The sequence below is a fragment of the Arachis ipaensis genome, chromosome B4, assembly GCF_059453495.1.
Source record: "Arachis ipaensis isolate K30076 ecotype BB chromosome B4, ASM5945349v1, whole genome shotgun sequence".
Classification (NCBI taxonomy): Eukaryota; Viridiplantae; Streptophyta; class Magnoliopsida; order Fabales; family Fabaceae; genus Arachis; species Arachis ipaensis.
The window spans coordinates 110,302,676-110,323,533 of NC_142439.1; the positions used below are offsets into that span (position 1 = coordinate 110,302,676).

Below are 20,858 nucleotides of genomic sequence, written 5' to 3' on the forward strand. Positions count from 1 at the left end.
GAATGTGATGATCAAGTGACACTCATCACCATTCTCACCCATGAATGCGTGCCTGACAAACACTTCCGTTCTACATGAAAACAAGCCTGAATGCATATCTCTTGGATCTCTATTCAATGATTCACATTGTCTCTCCTGACAACAGAGCATCTGAATCTGAGATTAGAATCTTTGTGGTATAGGCTAGAATCAATAGACAGCGTTCCTGAGATCCAGAAAGTCTAAACCTTGTCTGTGGTATTCCGAGTAGGATCTGGGAAGGACAACTGTGAAGGAGCTTCAAACTCGCGACTGTGGGGTGCAGTGACAGTACGCAAAAGGATAAATGTATCCTATTCCGACACGATTGAGAACCGACAGCTGATTAGCCATGCGGTAGCTATGCCTGGTATTTTTCATCTGAGACGAGAAATCCGATAGTTGATTAGCCGTACAGAAACCGTAGAGGACCATTTTCACTGAGAGGACGGACGGTAGCCATTGACAACGGTGATCTCCGAACATACAGCTTGCCATGGAAGGGAGTACGCATGATTGGATGAAGGCAATAGGAAAGCAGAGATTCAGAAGGAACAAAGCATCTTCATACGCTTATCTTAAACGCCTACTAATGAATTACATAAGTACTTCTATCTTTATTTTATGTTTCCTTTGTCTTTTAATTATCAAAACTCATGACCATTTGAATCCGCCTGACTGAGATTTACAAGACGACCATAGCTTGCTTCAAGCCGACGATCTCCGTGGGATCGACCCTTACTCATGTAAGGTATTACTTGGACGACCCAGTGCACTTGCTGGTTAGTTGTGCGGAATTGCAAAAGTGTGATTGTAATTTCGTGCACCACAAGTCAACCTCATATGACAACTAATGAGGCAATCGACTTCCTTAGAGAAGAGTTTAACTTGGTGGTGCATTAGAAAATGGTTCACAGGGCAGTGAAAGAGGCCAAAGAGAGAATAATGGGAAACAAAAAAGAACAGTATGGAAAGCTCAGGGACTATGGCATGGAGATAATTAAGAGTAATCCCAGGTCGACAACAAGAGTTGATGTGAAACCTATCCCTCAATCCCTCCCTGTCTTTGACAAAATATATATCTGCTTCAAGAGCTGTAAGCAAGGCTTTAAGATTGGATGTCAGGCCTCCAACAAGTGCAAATCCATCATCAAATCCACCACCAAATCCACCCCAAATACACCACAAACTCAAAGCACTAGCACTCATAGGGCACCATCAAAGGAGACCTTGAAAGCAGCTAGTAGTGAGACCACAATAATTTTCAAGTTCATCCTAACTCCTGGATCCAACAATCAGAAGAACTGAACACAACTGCATGAAATTCTGTTTTTTGTCCTAGTTATTAGTATGAATTGAATAATGCTATCTAGTTATCATAGTTTGGCAAACTTGTTTACATGCCAACCAGATGTTTTGTTATTTTGTGACAAACTTGTGCTATTATGTAATGTTTGGGATTAATCCAGATACATTATTGTTCCTATTTTGGTTATTATCTATGCAGAATTACTACCTTATATAATAGGTGACTTGCAGTATTTTTTAGTTGTTCAAACTTCATAGAAAATTGGATTTAGTCCAAAATACACTTCCCATTAAACAACCAGCAATGACAATTTTCATTACAACATCACCATGTACATCAAATCATCTTCATCCCTTTAAGAAACATACAGCAACAACAACAATAACTACACTAATCAAAGTAATATGTCACAAACTCATGTTTTTTTCTTTTCAATACATAACAGCTTTCTCTCCAACTCTTCCATTTTTTTTTTCAATTCCTGACTTCAAAGCAGTTGATCTTCAACGTTTATTCCCTCAGCATCATCCACAGCACCCAATGCTTGAAACTCTATGGCTCTAATTTTTTTCAGGTGTTCATCAAATCAGACAAAGTACTGACAGTACCGTTCTTTAACCTAGAGCAAATTTTTAGAGAATCACCCAATTAGACACATTACAGTCTCATTCATTGACAAAATAGTAACTTATCTTGAAGAATGGACACCCGAGAAACATTCTATTAGAATTAGTTGCTGTTCTTGACTTGTAAATAATGGCATATACGATGCAGAAGCACTTTGGTGCAATTCCATCTCGATCATATCCTCCTGGAACAGCGCATGAAGATCCCCCTCCAGGTCTTGTGCATGAAAAACCCCCTTCACTCGTCATGGACGATCGCACGATCAGCGGCCATGGGTTCGACCATGCATTTCGATCAAATAGGGCTCAGTCATGGTAACAGTGTCGTTTTGAGGCACAAGGACCAATTTATCCATTAAGAATTTGTTCCCCATCCACATCATCAGGCAAAATAGACAGCTCAATTTCCATCCCTCCAGGTAAGCATTTTCCGTTACTGTTTTGAGTCCCAACTCGACGGAGGAGTATAATTGTCACGCATTTTATAAGGTGAGGAATTTAAATATATTTTTAAATTTTAAAAGACAAAAATATCCACATTTATAAAAATTAGAGACTTATTTATCTTTTATTCAAATTGTTATTTAAATAAAAAAAATCCTCGATTCTACAGTCTACACAGCCAGCTCCATATAATGACAAAAGTGTAAAACCAAGATGCAAACAAATTGTGGAAAGTGAGAAAAAAGTTGATAAGCTTTTTGGCTACGAGACAGGTTTAATAATAGAAGAAACGAAAAGATGTTAAATTATTGCAGATAATTATTGTAATATATAGCTATTTATCATAACGCGACACTTTCTTTCAATTCTATTAGCTGGAAATATAAAATTGTTTAAACTTATATATGAATTAAACTACGTACTAATTTGATATTAGAATGAATTCTTTCAACAACAACAACAACAATAATAATTGTTTAAACTTATATATGAATTAAACTACGTACTAATTTGATATTAGAATGAATTGTTTCCATAATAATAATAACAATAATAATAATAATAATAATAATAATAATAATAATAATTAGTTTCAACAGCAGTATTTTTAAAAGATTCTGCAAGTGTATTATTTTTTAAAAATATTATTTATATATTAAAATCAATTATTAAAATTAATTATTATATATTTATATATAAATATATAATTTAATTTATTTTTAATATATATTTTTATTATTTTATATATATATATTAATAATTAATTTTAAGAGTTAATTTTAATAAGTAAATAGTCAAATTGGTTCCCAAAAGATAGCCCGATCTCCAAACTAGTCCCCGTAAGAAAAAGATAATAAAAATTGTCCCCGAAAAATTTAAAATTGGTAACGTTAGTCCTTCCGTCAAATGTTTGAGTAACGGCGTGAACATATGCTGACATGGCCGTTAGTGTGACACGTCAGCGAAGCCTTAAACGGCGTCGTTTTGGTGGCTCCCCGTAACAACGCTTGAGTTTTCATCCCTGTTTCCTATTCTCTCGCGAGTTACATCCTTCTTCTGAAAGGAAAGAACCTCTGCAATCCCTTCCTCTTAGTTGTTTCCTCCAGGAAGACGAACCATTGAACGGCGACGACCAGGCTTGACCGACAACGACAGTGTGCTGGAGTTGTTGGTGACCGGTTTGCGACGACGTTGGTCAACCGAAAAGGGTACTCCATCGCCTTGCGTGAGAGGTAGGTTAGCTTTCTTTTGTTATTTTGTGAGAGTGATTGTGATTTTATCTCCTGATCAATGTGGTTGTATTATCGTTGAAAATTCATTGTTACTGTTTGCAATGTTAGGGTTTAGGAGAATGTGTTCAGGCTTAGGGCTTTGCTGATTATCCATGATATGACCCTGTTTTTGGATTCTTGAGAACGTTGTTTGTGCTCTGTGTAGCTGCATGTGTGTGTTTTAGATTCATTTTGGTAGTTGATATTGAATATGCTTTGCCTCTCGATGAAAAAAATTTCCATCAGTTGTGTGTGTTGCTATTTTGGTTTCAGATGGAAGGTCCCCCTATGACCTTTGTATTTCACCATGGTGGGAAGTTCCAAACAGATGAATCAGGCTATCTATGTTATGACCGGATAATACCGAAGTATTAATGGGTATGGATTCAGACACTCTAGACGTTTTCTTTGTGAAGGGATACTACAAGGAGCTGGGATATGCTGAGATGAACAATTGTTTGTGAAAAGTGCCTGGAACGCTGCTGGATAATGGCTTGAGGAGGCTAGAAAATGACATTGATCTGTTGGCATTGGTTAAGGATTACAGGAGGAATCATCACCTCATCAACATCTATTTTGAGCATGTAGTGTCTAAGCCACACGTGGTTGACTGCATGAGCGAGGATGATGATGAAGTACTATGTTTGCTAACCATCCCTGAAGAAGCAGAGAAACTGAACAAGGACCACAATGATGCAATGTCCCAAGATTACTGTAAGATAACAAAAAAAACACCTCAGCCAAAAAGAGCCAAAAGTCAGCCCACTTCTAAGGCCACTCCTCAGCCCACTGCTAAGGCCACTCCTCAACCCACACCTAAGCCTACTCCTCAGCCCACTCCTAAGTCCACTCCTCAGCCCACACATAAGCCCACACCTAAAGCCACACCTGAGCCAACTCCTCAGCTCACTCCTGAGCCCACACCTAAGCCCACTCCTCAGTCCAACCCCCAACCCACACGTACGCCCACACCTAAGCCCACTCCAAAGCCCAAAACTAAGCCCATGAAAAAGCCCGTTCAGCAGCCCAAACCTTGGACTAAACCCCAGGCTGCTAAAGGGAGTGGCAAGGTTACAGCAGCCGATAAGAGCAGTAAGAAGGTGAAAGCTACAACCAGTACAAGATCTGGAAAGCAAGTTAAGGCAACTCCAGTTGATAATGATAGTGACTCTCATGATTCATATGATAGTGTCGAAGACAATTTGTACAAGCCTCCAAAAGTTGCAGGAGATTCTATATACAGTAGTGACAGTGATAGTGGAGTTGATGGAGTAGAGTCTTCTAGGGCCAAGAAAGTAGATCACAGAGAGAAGCATAGGCCTACTGCTGACAGAACAAGGGATAAAGCTATTAAAACTGATGACTCCAGCTATGAGGATATCGAATCTGATGAATGCTCTGAAGGAGGTATTCTATAATTAATTGTGTATGAGTTATTGAATTTACTTGTTTAATAGATCTGCTTCAACCAATTTTTTTTATTAAAATCTTGTGGTATTTTCATGTAATTTCAGAGTCAGATGACGAATTTTTATGGGAAGAATCATCAGATGGAGATGAATGGAAGTCAGAAGATTCTGCCCATGAGTTAGACTCTGAAGATGAAGGGCCAGCTGTGTATCCACATTATAATGACAAGGCCAAATTTGGTGATCTGAAGTTTGAGGTAAGTATGGTTTTCAAATCCAAGCAACATTTTATGGCTGCCACTAGAGATTACACTATACAATGGGGTAGGAATATAAAGTTCTGTAAGAATGACAAGGTTAGAGTCAGGGTTGTTTGTAAGTGTGAAGACTGTCCATGGGTAGTATATTATAGACACAACCCCAGTGATGATTCCTGGCAGATAAAAATACTAGTTGACAATCACACTTGCGCAAGAAAGCGAAAAAACAGAGCTGCTACATTGGAATGGACCGTGAATAAGTTATACCCAAAACTTAGGAAGCACCCTAAGATGAAGCATAGGGAGGTGTATGAGTGGTTTATTAGGAAGTGCAACGTGAAGCTGAATAGTTCATGCAACGTGAAGCTAAATAGTTGAAGGGGATGAGATTGCTCAATACGGGTTGATATGGGATTATGCAAATGAATTTCTAACTGCCAACCCAGGTTCCACAGTTCAGGTGGGTGTGATTCCCATTACTGATAATCCGCCTCAGTTCGAGAGTTTTTATGTGTGTCTAGATGCTTGTAAGAAGAGTTTCAAGGCAGGCTGTAGGCCATTGATAGGTCTAGATGGGGCATTCCTGAAAACATTACATGGAGGACAGCTTCTCACTGCATGCGGACAGGATGCAAACAATCACATTTTTGTGATTGCATATGCAATTGTTGATGTTGAGAACAAAGAGAACTAGAAATAGTTCTTGGAGCTGCTCCTATCAGACTTGGGAGAATATGAGGCAAAGAACTTGTGTTTCATATCAAACATGCAGAAGGTGAGGACCAATTTGAATCGCGATTTGATTTTTAAGGACATTTTTGATTTAATGATGCTTCTTTGAGGACTGTAATGACTGTAAATCTTGTCGGGTTTGACTGTTTGTGCAGGGGTTAATACTAGCTGTCGAAGAACTCGTCCTAGCAGTTCCACACAGATTTTGTGTCTGGCATTTGTGGAGGAACTTCTCCAAACAGTGGGGCAGCGTCGAGCTTAAGGACTTGGTCTGGAAGTGTGTAAGATCGAGGACCCCGATTGAGTTCGAAAGGAATATGAATAGAATCAAGAGGATTAATCAAAAGGCTTGGGAATACTTAGCCAAGTGGCCAAAGGAAGCTTGGACGAAAGCCCATTTCAGTGAAGGGCCAAAGGTCGACAACATTTGCAACAATGCTTGTGAATCCTTCAATGCAAAGATGAAGCATGACAGAGGTAAGCCTATTCTAAGTTTGGCAGAGGAGGTACGAAGAATGGTTATGAAAAGCATGTCTGACAATAGACTAAAGCTTCTGAGTTATCAAGGAATAATTACTCCAGTTCAGCAAAGTAGGCTAGAATCTCTTATTAAGTTGTCCAGAAACTAGGCTCCCTACTGGTCGGGTGATGCGAAAGAGGAAGTCTACGAAGTTCAAGGATAGCCTACTAATATGGTGGTAGATTTGGGGAACCATACTTGCTCCTGCATGTTTTGGCAGTTGACAGGTTGAATTCATAACTGATTTCTACTTTCATATGCATACCATGGTACATACTTAACTGAATGAAATTTTTTGTGTGAAATATATAGGAATGCCTTGTATGCATGCAATATCAGCCATTCAAGAAAAAAAATGATAAGAGGCCTGAGGAGTATTGCCACGAATGGTTGACTATGGAGGCGTACAGAAGAACATACCAATTCAATGTTAATCCCGTCAAGGGACAAGATCTATGGGAGAAAACTGGTTCTCCTGCACCTGTTCCACCTCCTATCAAACCTAAACCAGGCAGACCAACAACAAATAGAAGGAAGGACAAGGATAAAGGACCCACTGGCACGAAGACAAAATTGAAAAGGAAGTATGCTCCAATTCGGTGCATGTACTGTAGAGAGGTGTGCCACAACAAGAGAACTTGCAGCAAGAAAAAGCAAGACGATGCTCAGGAGAAAGCAAGGATAATGCAGTTGCAGCTTGCAGCTGTTCAACCACCACAACCTGCACCTGGTCCAGAAGGAGAAAATGTAGTGCACACTCGGCCCAGCCAGACACTACCTGCAGTAGCAGCAGCTGCTCTAGATGAACAGACTGAAATTCCTGTTACTCAGCATGCTTAGCTTCCACTGACACAACAATCCCACACCTCAACCAATGTCACTCAGGTTATCTTCTAAAGAGTTTTAAATTGAGCATTAGTTACTTGTAGCTGTTTTTTATTTCAGGCAATGATGATAACTGTCTGTTGCAGACTAAAGGTAGAGGAAGGCCTCCAAAACTCCATGTCACCAGGGCCAGGGCAAAGTGAAATGCCTCTCCAAGAGCAGTTGCTGTATCTGCTGAAACCATCAAGGATAGCAGCTCCGCAACAGCCAAAAAACTTGCCAGCTTCATGACATTTGTTCCAACTCCGGGTTTCAAACCTCCCAGAAAAAAAGACATGGAATGAATTCAAGACTTGAAGACATAAAATATAGGGCAATTAGTATCTGTTATTTTGTCAGGGCCAAATTTTACCATTTATAAACAATGTGGTAGTTGTGGTATCTTCAATAGCTCTATTTTTTGTATAGCCCTTTATGGTATACTGCTTTCAACTGTCACCTACTACCTTTTGTGTTATTATCATGTTAAAACAATGTTTTTATTTGAATCTGAGACAATGGAAACTACTTCATCATTGATGATGTTATGCTATTCCTACTTCACTTAATGTTATTTCTGCTTATTCTGATTTGCTTACATTATGTTATGATCAATAACAATGTTGCATGTAAATAACCTTTTTACTAGTAAAGAAACATGAACATACAAGGTTTTCATAACAACAGCAAACTATCAAGGTTCACAACATCATCGTTCTCACAGTAACTACTTCACTTCCCACTAAAGAATATACGCATAATCATAAAAACCACAATCACAACTATTAATCCAAAATACAGTTGCATCCTAAGTGCTTTTACTTCAGCTTCTAAGGTCATCATTCTCCATGATATGTTATGGTTCAAGAAAACAGCATCACTCTCCATTTCTGCATCAGTTTTAACTTCTCCTAAGTGCTCTAATCCTTCATACTCGTCGTCCTCAGCCCACCTAAAGTAATTGCAGTGGCTGCCTGACAAACCCTATTTTGACGGTTTATCTTGTATTGATTTTTGGGGATTTTATCACCTTTTACCCATATTTATTCAAGAAATAGCATGGTTTTGTATATTCTCCTTTAATTGTGCTTGAATGTGAAAACATGCTTTTTAGGACTCAAAATAGCTAAATTTAATTCACCTTGATTCTATTAGATGCCTTGATATGTTTGTTAAGTGATTTAAGGTTTAGGAGGCAAAGATTGGATCAAGGGAATGAAGAAAGAAAGCATGAAAAGTTGGAGAACTCATGAAGAAATGGAAGAACCGGAAAGCTGTCAAGCCGACCTCTTCGCACTTAATCGACCATAACTTGAGCTACAGAGGTCCAAATGATGCGGTTCCAGTTGGGTTGGAAAGCTAACATCCGGGGCTTCGAAACGATATAAGATTTGCCATAGTTGCTACACGTATGGTGGCACGCACGCGCAAAGTACGCGCACGCGCCGTTGCTGCCACCTAGTTCACTTAAAGCAAAACGTGGCCAACGAATTCAAAAGCCTTGTGGGCCCAATCCAACTCATTTCTGATGCTATTTAACCCAAGGAGTGAAGAGGGAAACATATGTTAGTTACCAATTAGTTTAGTTTTAGTTTTGAGAGTTAGTTTCTAGAGAGAGAAGCTCCCACTTCTCTCTAGAATTAGGATTAGGTTTAGTTTAATAACCTTAGATCTAGATTTTAATCTTTGCTTCCTTCTACTTCTCCTTTTTAATTCTTTGTTGTTACGTTGTAATTTCCTTTATGTTGTTCTTATATTTTGTTGTAGATCTAGTATTGTTCCTTCTACTTTCTTCTAATTCAATAAGAGGTAATTCATAATAATTGTTCTTCTTTGCTTTTCTATTGTTGATCTCTTGCCTTTGTAGTTGTAGATTCCTTTAATTCTTGCAATTAATAATGTTTACTTCTATTGCACTCTATGTGTTTGTTGAAATGCCTCTTTTAGTTTTAGTGTAGATTTTGTTCCTCTTGGCCTAGGTAGAGTAATTAGTGACACTTGAGTTATCTAATTCCTTTGTTGATTGATAATTGGAGAGATTGCTAATTGGTTTGGAGTGCACTAAAGCTAGTCTTTCCTTGGGAGTTGGCTAGGACTTGTGGCTCAAGTCAATTCATCCACTTGAACTTCCTTTAATTAGTAAGGGTTAACTAAGTGGTAGCAATGAACAATTCTCATCACAATTGAGAAGGATAACTAGGATAGGACTTCTAGTTCTCATACCTTGCCAAGAGTTTTGTTAGTTGTTAGTTTATTTTCATTGCCATTTACTTTTCATGCTTCTTATCCAAAACCCCAAAATAACTCATAACCAATAACAAGACACTTTATTGTAATTCCTAGGGAGAACGACCCGAGGTTCCAATACTTCGGTTTATAAATTTTAGGGGTTTGTACTAGTGACAAACAACTTTTTGTATGAAAGGATTATTGCTTGGTTTAGAAACTATACTTTACAACGAGATTTTATTAGTGAATTTCTAAACCGTCAAAAATCCATTCGTCAAAATGGCGCCGTTGCCGGGGATCGAACAATTCTCATCACAATTGAGAAGGATAACTAGGATAGGACTTCTAGTTCTCATATCTTGCCAAGAGCTTTGTTAGTTGTTAGTTTATTTTCTTTGCCATTTATATTTCTTGTCCAAAAGCTTAAAAACCCCAAATATAACTCATAACCAATAACAAGACACTTCATTACAATTCCTAGGGAGAACGACCCGAGGTTTAAATACTTCGGTTTATAGAATTTAGGGGTTTGTTACTTGTGACAAACAAATTTTTGTATGAAAGGATTATTGTTTGGTTTAGGAACTATACTTGCAACGAGAATTCATTTGTGAAATTCTAAACCATCAAAAATCCATTCGTCAAAATGGCGCCGTTGCCGGGGAATTGCAATGGTGTTATGTTATTGGTTATTGTATATATGTGAATAGTATGAATATTTTGCTTTTTGCTTTATTTGCTAGTTGTAGAATTTTGTTTCTTTTGTTTTCTATTAGCTTTTGTTTTTATTTTATCTTTTCACCATGAATTCTCATTTTGGCTATGAGTGTGATTACAACTATGTTGTAGGTGATGGGAGCTACAATGAAGATGTGTGTCAAGGATGGGATAACCAAAGGTGGGAGGAGCCATATGCTTATGATCAATCCTCTTGGCAAAAACCTCCACCAATGCACTATGAAGAAGAGCCATTCTATGATGCATATCAATCCAATGGCTATGGTGAATCTCCTTGTGACTTTCAAGAACCACCACCATATGCCTATGAGTCATATCCTCAACATGAACCTCAACCACACTCACAAGCCTATTTTCAACAAACACCTCCATATGACCATGATCCTTACCCACCATACCAACCTCCTTTTGAATCATATGAGCCATACATGGAACCACAATTCCAAGATTACTACTCCCAAGAACCACTTCAATACACACCACCACCTCACCAAGAAGAACCACCTTTCTATAATGAACCCTTTCTCCAAGACAATGAACCTTCTTATCCACTCCAACCTCTAATGGATGGAACCCTTGGTGTTCTTCTTCAAGGACATGAGGAGATGACAAAGGATGTGCAACAATTCATGACCGCCTTGGATGCGGTGGTAAACCGGTTAGCATCCCAACTTTTGGACACTCAAGGAACTCCCATGGCTCAAGAAGAGCATAACATGAAGGAGAGATTGGAAACTCCGGTGGAAAAGGAGGAATGCTACTTTGTGTTAGAACAATTGGAGGAACCTATGACCATTGAAGAAGGGGAAGAAGTGGTTGAAGACTTAGGAGATGCGGAACTTCCATGGGAAGCTAAAATCAAAGAAAATCCCTCCAAGAAGAGTAAATTTGATGTTGAGGAGGAATGTGCACAACCTCCGAGGCATATTCTATATGAAGACTTGGAGAGAATGAAGCAAGAATTGAGTTCCCTTTGTGATGAAGATCATGCATCCAATCTTCTTGGTGAAGAATCCTTTGAATTTGAAGAACCTTCTCCCAATGAATTTAAAAGTGATGTGGAGATAGATTTCTCTCAACCTCCCATTTATGACTTGAGTGATGTTGAAGAGTTAGAGGAAGTTGATGAACAAAGGATTGAAAAGGAAGAAGTTTATGAAGAGGTGGAGATTGACAAGGAAGCAAATAAGGGAGTAGAGCTTGCAAGCACATTGGAGATACCTCTCCCCAAGCCACCACCATCCATTCTCTCATTCAAGTGGGTAAATTCCTTATACTTAAGCTTTGTTATTCCCCTTGAATATGGTTTGCTTGAGACGGATGGTCAACTTAGAAAAATTAGTGGCTTTAAGAGTAAAAAGGAGATGGTTAGTGGTTGGAAGCATCATTCTAGGTTCATTATGGTCACGTGTCCAAAGCTTGATAGCAAAGGTTGGTGTATAACTAGAGTACATGGGTCTAGAAGGATGTTTAGTCACTTTGTTGAGAATTCACCTTGCTCACCACCCACATGGATTAATGATAATCAACTTGGAGATGGGTGTGAAGACAAAATATGGGATCCGGGAGCACATGAGGATCAACATTGGGAGCCCATGGTTTGTGAAGAACTCCATCAAAGCTTGGAGATATTAATCTTGAATGATGGAGCTTATTGGAAGTCCAAGCATTGGTGGAAGTTCCAAGATGAGTACAAGCACAAGCCACCTTGAGAGAAGCTCCCCATAAGTCCAACTTAAGGACAATAAACAAAAGTGCTAGGTGGGAGACACCCCACCATGGTAACTTCTTTTCATTTATCTTTTTGTACATATTGGTAGAATTAGTTTAAACTCTTGTTTTGATTGTTTTAATGAGTCTAATTGGTAGTTTAGTATGTTAAATAAGGTTTTATGGTATTTTGGTAGCTGTTTGGAGGTTTAGAATGCTTGGATTGGTGCAAAAACATAGCAAAAGTTTTTGAAAAACAGAGCACCATCCACGCGTACGCGCACTGCGTGCGTACGCGTGTATCAAGCGTTTTGGACCATCCACGCGAGCGCGCCATGCATGCGTACGCGTGGATTGAGAAGTTTCAACCTCCATACATTTTCCAGAGAGTTGTGCCTGCGCCGCGCCAACGTTGTGCCTTTGGCACAAACCTATTTGCGCGCTCGCGCACACGACGCGTACGCGTCACTCTCGGAATAAGCCATCCGCGCGCGCGGCATGCGCGCGTACGCGCGGATTTCCTTCCTTCACCACATTTCTTTCCTTCTCCTTTCTTCTTCCCTTCTCCTACCCCTCATCCAACACTTCCAAACACCATGGATAACCATTTATTTTAGTTAGTTAATTAGCTAGTTAGTTAGTGATTAGTTAGTTTTAGTTTAGTTTTCATTTTATTTTCTCTCTTTTCATCATAAGTGTTGGAGTATTGACTTTGTTTACTATACATTGCTATATCCCTTATTGCCTAAATGCTATTTTAGCATGAATGTTTTTAGATAATCTTTGTTGGATTCTATGATTGAGGTTATATTTCGTTACTTGGTTTTGAGTTCTTCATGCTTACCTTTTGAAAAATACCAAGTGATGAGAATTGTCTTCGAGCTTATAACTCTTTTGAATTGCATGTTGTAGCTAGCCATCATGTGATTTGGATCCTTTCCCTCGATTAGGCAACCTCTTGATGGATGATGTTGTGCATTTACCTTAATGCATTGTGTTCATGATTATATCCATCCATATGTTTGACTTGAATGCTTTCATGCTTCTCTAATGCTTGTCTTACCTTACAAGTTCACTTAAAGCATCTCAAGCACACTAGGATAAGTGACGTGCATGCTTCTTTTGTGACATAGCTCTTTATGCTAATGTGTCTTCTAAACCGCGCAATTTAGAATTCACACACCTAATATTTCTTAATGTCACACTAATTCACTCACCTCATTCTAGTGATTTACCTCATTCCAACAATGTATGCTTCCTTGCTTTCATATCTTCTCATCTTATGGTGTTATACTTTTGTTTTTCATAACGAATGCACCACAAGCAACCATGGAAGCGGAAGAAAGAACACATAGCAATCCGGAGAGTCGCCGTACCCCCTTGCTCATCTTTGAGTGCACCGAGGACGGTGCAAACTTTTAAGTGTGGGGAGGTCGTCCGACCGGTCGGCGATTTTGGGTGACAAATTTCTAATCCCAACACTTTTGCATTTCATTTTAGGTTTTTTGGATTTTTGTTGCATTTTCTTATTTTTGCATATATATACAAAATAAGCTTAGTCAAAATAATGAAATTTTTCAAGATTTCTATCTATAGGGCATGTCAATTGATTTGAGTGAAAACTTTTCATAGAAATTACTTGAATTATATATATTGTGGAACATGTTTTGAGCTAAGAACACAAGCTTGTGAGATCTGAGCCTAATGATGTGGTTACATCTTATAACTACTTATTTTTCCTTCTTGTGTGCATTATTCTCTTTCTATGATTGTAATCTTTGATTTGTTTGATTCTTTATGTCCATTATTTTGTGTATTCATGCATTTATGTGATTGAGGCCATCATTTCATTTAGCTCACTTACCCAAATAGCTTACCTTCTATCTTCCTTTGTTAGCCAAATTTGAGCCTACGATTAACCCACTTTGTTCTTAATTTAGCACATTACAAGCCTTAAAGCGGAAAACAATAAAAGTCCTTATTTGGATCTTTGATTAGCTTAGGCTAGTGTGTGTGAGTATCATTCAAGTGTGGGAACCTTGGGACATTGGGTGAATAAAAGGGTAGTTTTGTATTGTTATTGAAAATATTGAGAATTGGGTACATACTCATGTATTGATCAAATGTAAAATTTTATGCATTGATGCTCTTGTATATAGAAAGAAAAAAAAATGAGAAAAACAAAAGGAAAAAAAGAAAATAAAAAGAAAAACAATATGGAAAAGAAAAAAAATAGAAAAAGAAAGAAAAAGAAAAAAAAAAGAAAGAAATAAAAAGGGGACAAAACGCCCCAAAGTAAAGTCCAATAAAGATCCATCAATGCACAAGTGTTGTGAAATGAAAAGAAAATGCATGAGTATGTGAAAAAGTGAGGAAAAAAATGGGTAGTTAGGTTAGAGCTTAATTGTATAGAATTTCATAGGCTAGGTGGGAAGTTTAAGCTTGTCAAAGATTCAAATTTTAAGCTCACTTGACCAAATATGCATCCTACCTTGACCCTAGCCCCATTACAACCAATGAAAAGACCTCATGATACTTGTATGCATGCATGAAATAAATGTTGATTGTTAGAAGAAAAAAAACAAATCTTGGAAAGCATGAAATAGAGGAGAATTGAGTGAATCAACCCTAAACACTTGAGCGAATAGAGTGCAAACACATCCGGTGAGGGTTTGATGCTCAATTACATGTTTTCACCTATGATCATCATTCTTCATGCAAGTTTGTAAAAATATTTAATAACTCAATTCAATTGTGGATTAGACTTGCTAGTCCTTAGCCCTTGTGCATATATGTTTCTTGGGAATTGATTTATTTTGACCAAGCACTTGCATTCATTTAGATAGTTGCATATAAGTAGATTACATTTAGTTAGTTTCCATTGAATAAATGCCATACCCTTACTTCATTCTTGGTTTAAGCATGAGGACATGCTTGGTTTAAGTGTGGGGAGGTTGACAAACCCTATTTTGACGGTTTATCTTGTATTGATTTTTGGGGATTTTATCACCTTTTACCCATATTTATTCAAGAAATAGCATGGTTTTGTATATTCTCCTTTAATTGTGCTTGAATGTGAAAACATGCTTTTTAGGACTCAAAATAGCTAAATTTAATTCACCTTGATTCTATTAGATGCCTTGATATGTTTGTTAAGTGATTTAAGGTTTAGGAGGCAAAGATTGGATCAAGGGAATGAAGAAAGAAAGCATGAAAAGTTGGAGAACTCATGAAGAAATGGAAGAACCGGAAAGCTGTCAAGCCGACCTCTTCGCACTTAATCGACCATAACTTGAGCTACAGAGGTCCAAATGATGCGGTTCCAGTTGGGTTGGAAAGCTAACATCCGGGGCTTCGAAACGATATAAGATTTGCCATAGTTGCTATACGTATGGTGGCGCGCACGCGCAAAGTACGCGCACGCGCCGTTGCTGCCACCTAGTTCACTTAAAGCAAAACGTGGCCAACGAATTCAAAAGCCTTGTGGGCCCAATCCAACTCATTTCTGATGCTATTTAACCCAAGGAGTGAAGAGGGAAACATATGTTAGTTACCAATTAGTTTAGTTTTAGTTTTGAGAGTTAGTTTCTAGAGAGAGAAGCTCCCATTTCTCTCTAGAATTAGGATTAGGTTTAGTTTAATAACCTTAGATCTAGATTTTAATCTTTGCTTCCTTCTACTTCTCCTTTTTAATTCTTTGTTGTTACGTTGTAATTTCCTTTATGTTGTTCTTATATTTTGTTGTAGATCTAGTATTGTTCCTTCTACTTTCTTCTAATTCAATAAGAGGTAATTCATAATAATTGTTCTTCTTTGCTTTTCTATTGTTGATCTCTTGCCTTTGTAGTTGTAGATTCCTTTAATTCTTGCAATTAATAATGTTTACTTCTATTGCACTCTATGTGTTTGTTGAAATGCCTCTTTTAGTTTTAGTGTAGATTTTGTTCCTCTTGGCCTAGGTAGAGTAATTAGTGACACTTGAGTTATCTAATTCCTTTGTTGATTGATAATTGGAGAGATTGCTAATTGGTTTGGAGTGCACTAAAGCTAGTCTTTCCTTGGGAGTTGGCTAGGACTTGTGGCTCAAGTCAATTCATCCACTTGAACTTCCTTTAATTAGTAAGGGTTAACTAAGTGGTAGCAATGAACAATTCTCATCACAATTGAGAAGGATAACTAGGATAGGACTTCTAGTTCTCATACCTTGCCAAGAGTTTTGTTAGTTGTTAGTTTATTTTCATTGCCATTTACTTTTCATGCTTCTTATCCAAAACCCCAAAATAACTCATAACCAATAACAAGACACTTTATTGTAATTCCTAGGGAGAACGACCCGAGGTTCCAATACTTCGGTTTATAAATTTTAGGGGTTTTTACTAGTGACAAACAACTTTTTGTATGAAAGGATTATTGCTTGGTTTAGAAACTATACTTTACAACGAGATTTTATTAGTGAATTTCTAAACCGTCAAAAATCCATTCGTCACTGCCCTTCTGCACAACATGAGGGTACCAAAATGTCAAAATCCAACTCAAATAATTTGAAGTTTCAACAAGACTACATTCACAACTCACCTGGTATCTTGGACAAGCATGGAACAATCTATCAGGATTTTCTCTTGTCCCAGACTTCTTGATCACTGTCTTCAACCCACAAAAGCAAACTTGGTCGGAGTTCTTCCTCCGCCACCGCAGTGAAGAGCTCGAAGCATGGCTTCCGTGTGATTGCGACACTTGTCGACTGCGACCCCCACCTACGCTACCCATCGTGCACTTGGTCAAGAATTTTCGGCCTCTGCAGAATCAATCTCAAGCTGCAGCAACAATGGCATCTCAGACAAATGGGGGATTAGGGTTTACAGACCTAGGACTAATTTGACATATATATGGAAACATATCTTGTCACCAACCACTCTGCGCCAAGCTGGCATGCTGATATGCCACACTGACAGCCACATAAGCAACACTTAACGGCGTCAATGACGGTATTCACGGAACGTTGACGGAAGGACTAACGTTACCAATTTTAAATTTTTCGGGGACAATTTTTATTATCTTTTTCTTACGGGGACTAGTTTGGAGATCGGGTTATCTTTCGGGGACCAATTTGACTATTTATTCTAATTTTAATGCACACTTCATTGATTTTTCTTAAATAATATAGACGTGATAAAACTAAGTAATTAAGGATGGACTATCTAAACAAATCAAAGGGTAGAATTAATGCAACAACGCCGCCTTTCATTTTCATATAATTAATGTTATAAAATAAGGCGTAACCTCCCATAAAAATATTTAAAGTTGACTTGACGTGAAGATAGAATTTTTTTGTTTGACTTCAAGAGAGAAATTTAGATATTAATGAGTATTTTTATACATAATAACGGGAATATAAATCTTTTAAAATTATATCGGTTTTATCATGATATTATAGATTATGACAAAAAAATTTATAGAATTAAATTATTTTTATTAAAAATATTATAGAAGAAAAAAATTTAATTTCCATCAATTAAGAAGACCTGAGTCTCCATAGATAAAAAAATCAAATAATAAAATTTTTAGTTATTATTTATTTTCATGTGAAAGAATTTAATTCTTTACTAATAATTAATTTTAATATTTATTATATAAAATTTAAAAAAATTTAATGTGTATACTTTCATATTTGATTAGGTGTTAAGTCTATTGTACAAATAGAAGTAATTAATTTTATACTTGTTATTTAAAAATAATATTTTTCTCTCTATGTATATAAAAATATAATTAGATATTAGTATAAAAAAAATTTATATTAATAGTTATAAAATTAACTCAATTTTTTTTATACAATTGAATCTTGATTCTAACTTTTAATCACAATATTAGTATTCTCTCTGAAAGGTATCGGTGCTAAACTGAACGAGAGGAATGAGGAGTGGTATAATAGAGAACAAGAAGAGAGAATTGAAGGAAAGGAACGAAGAGTGATAGAATAGAGAAGAAGAAGAGAGGGGTTTCACTAATTTTGGTAAAGGTGAACTAAATTGTTACACACGCACATTGTAACTAACAACTGACTATAACTATATATATATATATATATATATATATATAGAGAGAGAGAGAGAGAGAGAGAGAGAGAGAGAGAGCCTAATGACAGCTAATTTGTAACTAATCTAACTGAGAGAGATTATAACTAATTCTGCTGACTCGGCTACTTAGCTTAACTGATTCAGTTTAGCTTAACCATTACTCTATCATGCATCCTGCTATCTGACTCCATTATATAGCTCAACACTTACTCCATCATGCACTCTACTACTAAGGCCTCTAAGCTTTTTCTACAATTCTATAGAATGCCTTTATTACTAGGCATGTTTAGCTCATGAACTGTTTCTGCTGCTCCTTCAGCAGTGGCATTGCATGATAAATTTAGCTCAACATTTAACCTTGCTCTAGCACTAACAAATGATCCAGAAGCAATTGTCTTTGTAAGAATGTCTGCCAACTGAATAGACCCCGGAACATGACTGACTTGCACTACTTTCTTTGTGACATAATCTCTCACAAAGTGAATATTAGTTTCAAAGTGTTTAAACTTTGAGTGTAGAATTGGGTTGGCTGCTAAAAGCACAGCACTCAGGTTATCACAGTATATGGTAGGAGTGGAGACTATGACCTTTAAATCGCTTAGCAGGTTCTTGATCCAAATTAGTTCTGCAACTAGATCTGCCATAGCCCTGTATTCAGCCTCTATACTTAGCCTAGCTATGATAGACTGCTTCTTAGATGACCAAGAAGCCAAATTTCTTCTTAAGAAAACACATATACCACCAGTCAATTTTCTGTCATCAGTGTCTCCCCCAATCCAAATTATAGTAGGCTATGTTATTCAAAGAATCATTCCTGCAAAGATGTAAACCATATTTGATAGTGCCACTCTCATACCTGAGGATTGTTTTTACTAGTTTTCAATAAGACTCCAACGGGTTCTGCATGAACTGAGAGATTTTACTCACAGCATAAGCGAGCTCTGGTCTTGTAACTGTGAAACACTGAAGACTGCCTACCACTGAGCGATAAAGCGCTGGTTCATCAAACTTGTCACCACCAAACTGAGAGACTTTTAGTGATGATGGGAAAGGTGTTTTACAAGCTTTGCAACCTATCATGCCTATCTTACCCAGTAAATCATTGACATATTTTACTTGGCTGAGCAATAGTCCTCCATCGTTGGTCTTGCTAATTTGAATGCCTAGAAAATAGTGAAGATTCCCCATATCTTTTGAGTGCAAACTTGCAATTCAATTGATTCACCACATCAGTCATAACACTAGTTGAGTTTCCTGTGATGATCACATCATCTACATACACTAGAACAAAGGTGGTGACATTGGCATCAAATCTGGTGAAGACTGAAACATTAGAGGCTGTGGCAGAGAATCCAAGTTGATGTAGAGCTATAGACAACTTATGATACCAGGCCCTCGGAGCCTGCTTCAAACCATACAAAGTCTTGATAAGTTTGCAGACCAACTTCTCATCACCTTGTACATAGTCTTGTGGTTGTCTCATGTATACATCCTTGATAAACCCCATTTGTAAAGTTTATCTTGTATTGAATTTAGAGAGTTTTATCACTTTTTACCCACATTTATTCAAGAAAATAGCATGGTTTTGTAAATTCTCCTTTAATTGTGCTTAAGAGTGAACACATGCTTTTGAGGTCTTAAAATAGCTAAATTTAATTCACCTTGATTCCATTAGATGCCTTGATATGTTTGTTAAGTGATTTCAGATTTAGGAGGCAAAGATTGGATCAAGGAAATGAAGGAAAAGCATTTAAAAATGGAGAACTCATGAAGAAATGAAGGAATCGCAAAAGCTGTCAAGCCGACCTCTTCGCACTTAATCGACCATAACTTGAGCTGCAGAAGTCCAAATGATGCGGTTCTAGTTGCATTAGAAAGCTAACATCCGAGGTTTCGAAATGATATAAGATTTGCCATAGTTGCATCGTGGATAAGAGCGGACACGTGCAAAGTACGCGTACGTGCCGATGGTGCCACATGATTTACTTAATGCAACTCATGGCCAGCAAATTCTAAAGTCTTGTGGGCCCAATCCAACTCATTTCTAATGCTATTTAACCCAAGGATTGAAGAGGGATGGGGGACCTTTAGTTACACTTAGTCATAGTTTAGTTTTATTATGCTTTAGTTAGTTTCTAGAGAGAGAAGCTCTCTCTTCTCTCTAGAATTAGGATTAGGTTTTAGATCTAGATTAGAAACTCTTAGATCTAGTTTAATTTCATGCTTTGATTTACTTTTCCTTTACAATTTCTTCTTCTTCTACATCTCTTCTCTCTAGTTTAGCATTTAATTCTTGTAATTCTCTACTTTTATGTTGATGCACTTTTGTTCTTCTATTTCTCTTTGATGCACTTTTGTTTCTTCCATTTTCCTTTAATGAAATTTATGATTCGTGTTCCTTTATTATTTAATTGAATTATTGTTTTTAATTTCCTTGCAATTGAGTAGTGTAGATTTACTTTCCTTGTAATTTTACTATGCTTTCCTTTTATGCCTTCCAAGTGTTTGATAAAATGCTTGAGAAGATGTTAGAATAGAATTTTATGCTCTTGGCTTGGAAAGGTAACTTAGGAACTCTTGAGTTACTAATGTCAAGTGATTGACGATTGGGAGCCATTGACTCTAGATCTCACTAACTGATTTGGTGTAGAACT

The 20,858-nt window shown here is 37.3% G+C and overlaps 1 protein-coding gene across 1 annotated transcript; it reads left to right on the forward strand.

The window, feature by feature from the left end:
* The first annotated feature begins 10,485 nt into the window (after window positions 1-10,485).
* On the forward strand, window positions 10,486-12,132 carry LOC148568756 (uncharacterized). Its single transcript, XM_088484770.1, has one exon. It carries the CDS (start codon window positions 10,486-10,488, stop codon window positions 12,130-12,132), a length of 1,647 nt encoding a protein of 548 aa, XP_088340896.1.
* Window positions 12,133-20,858: the final 8,726 nt, after the last annotated feature.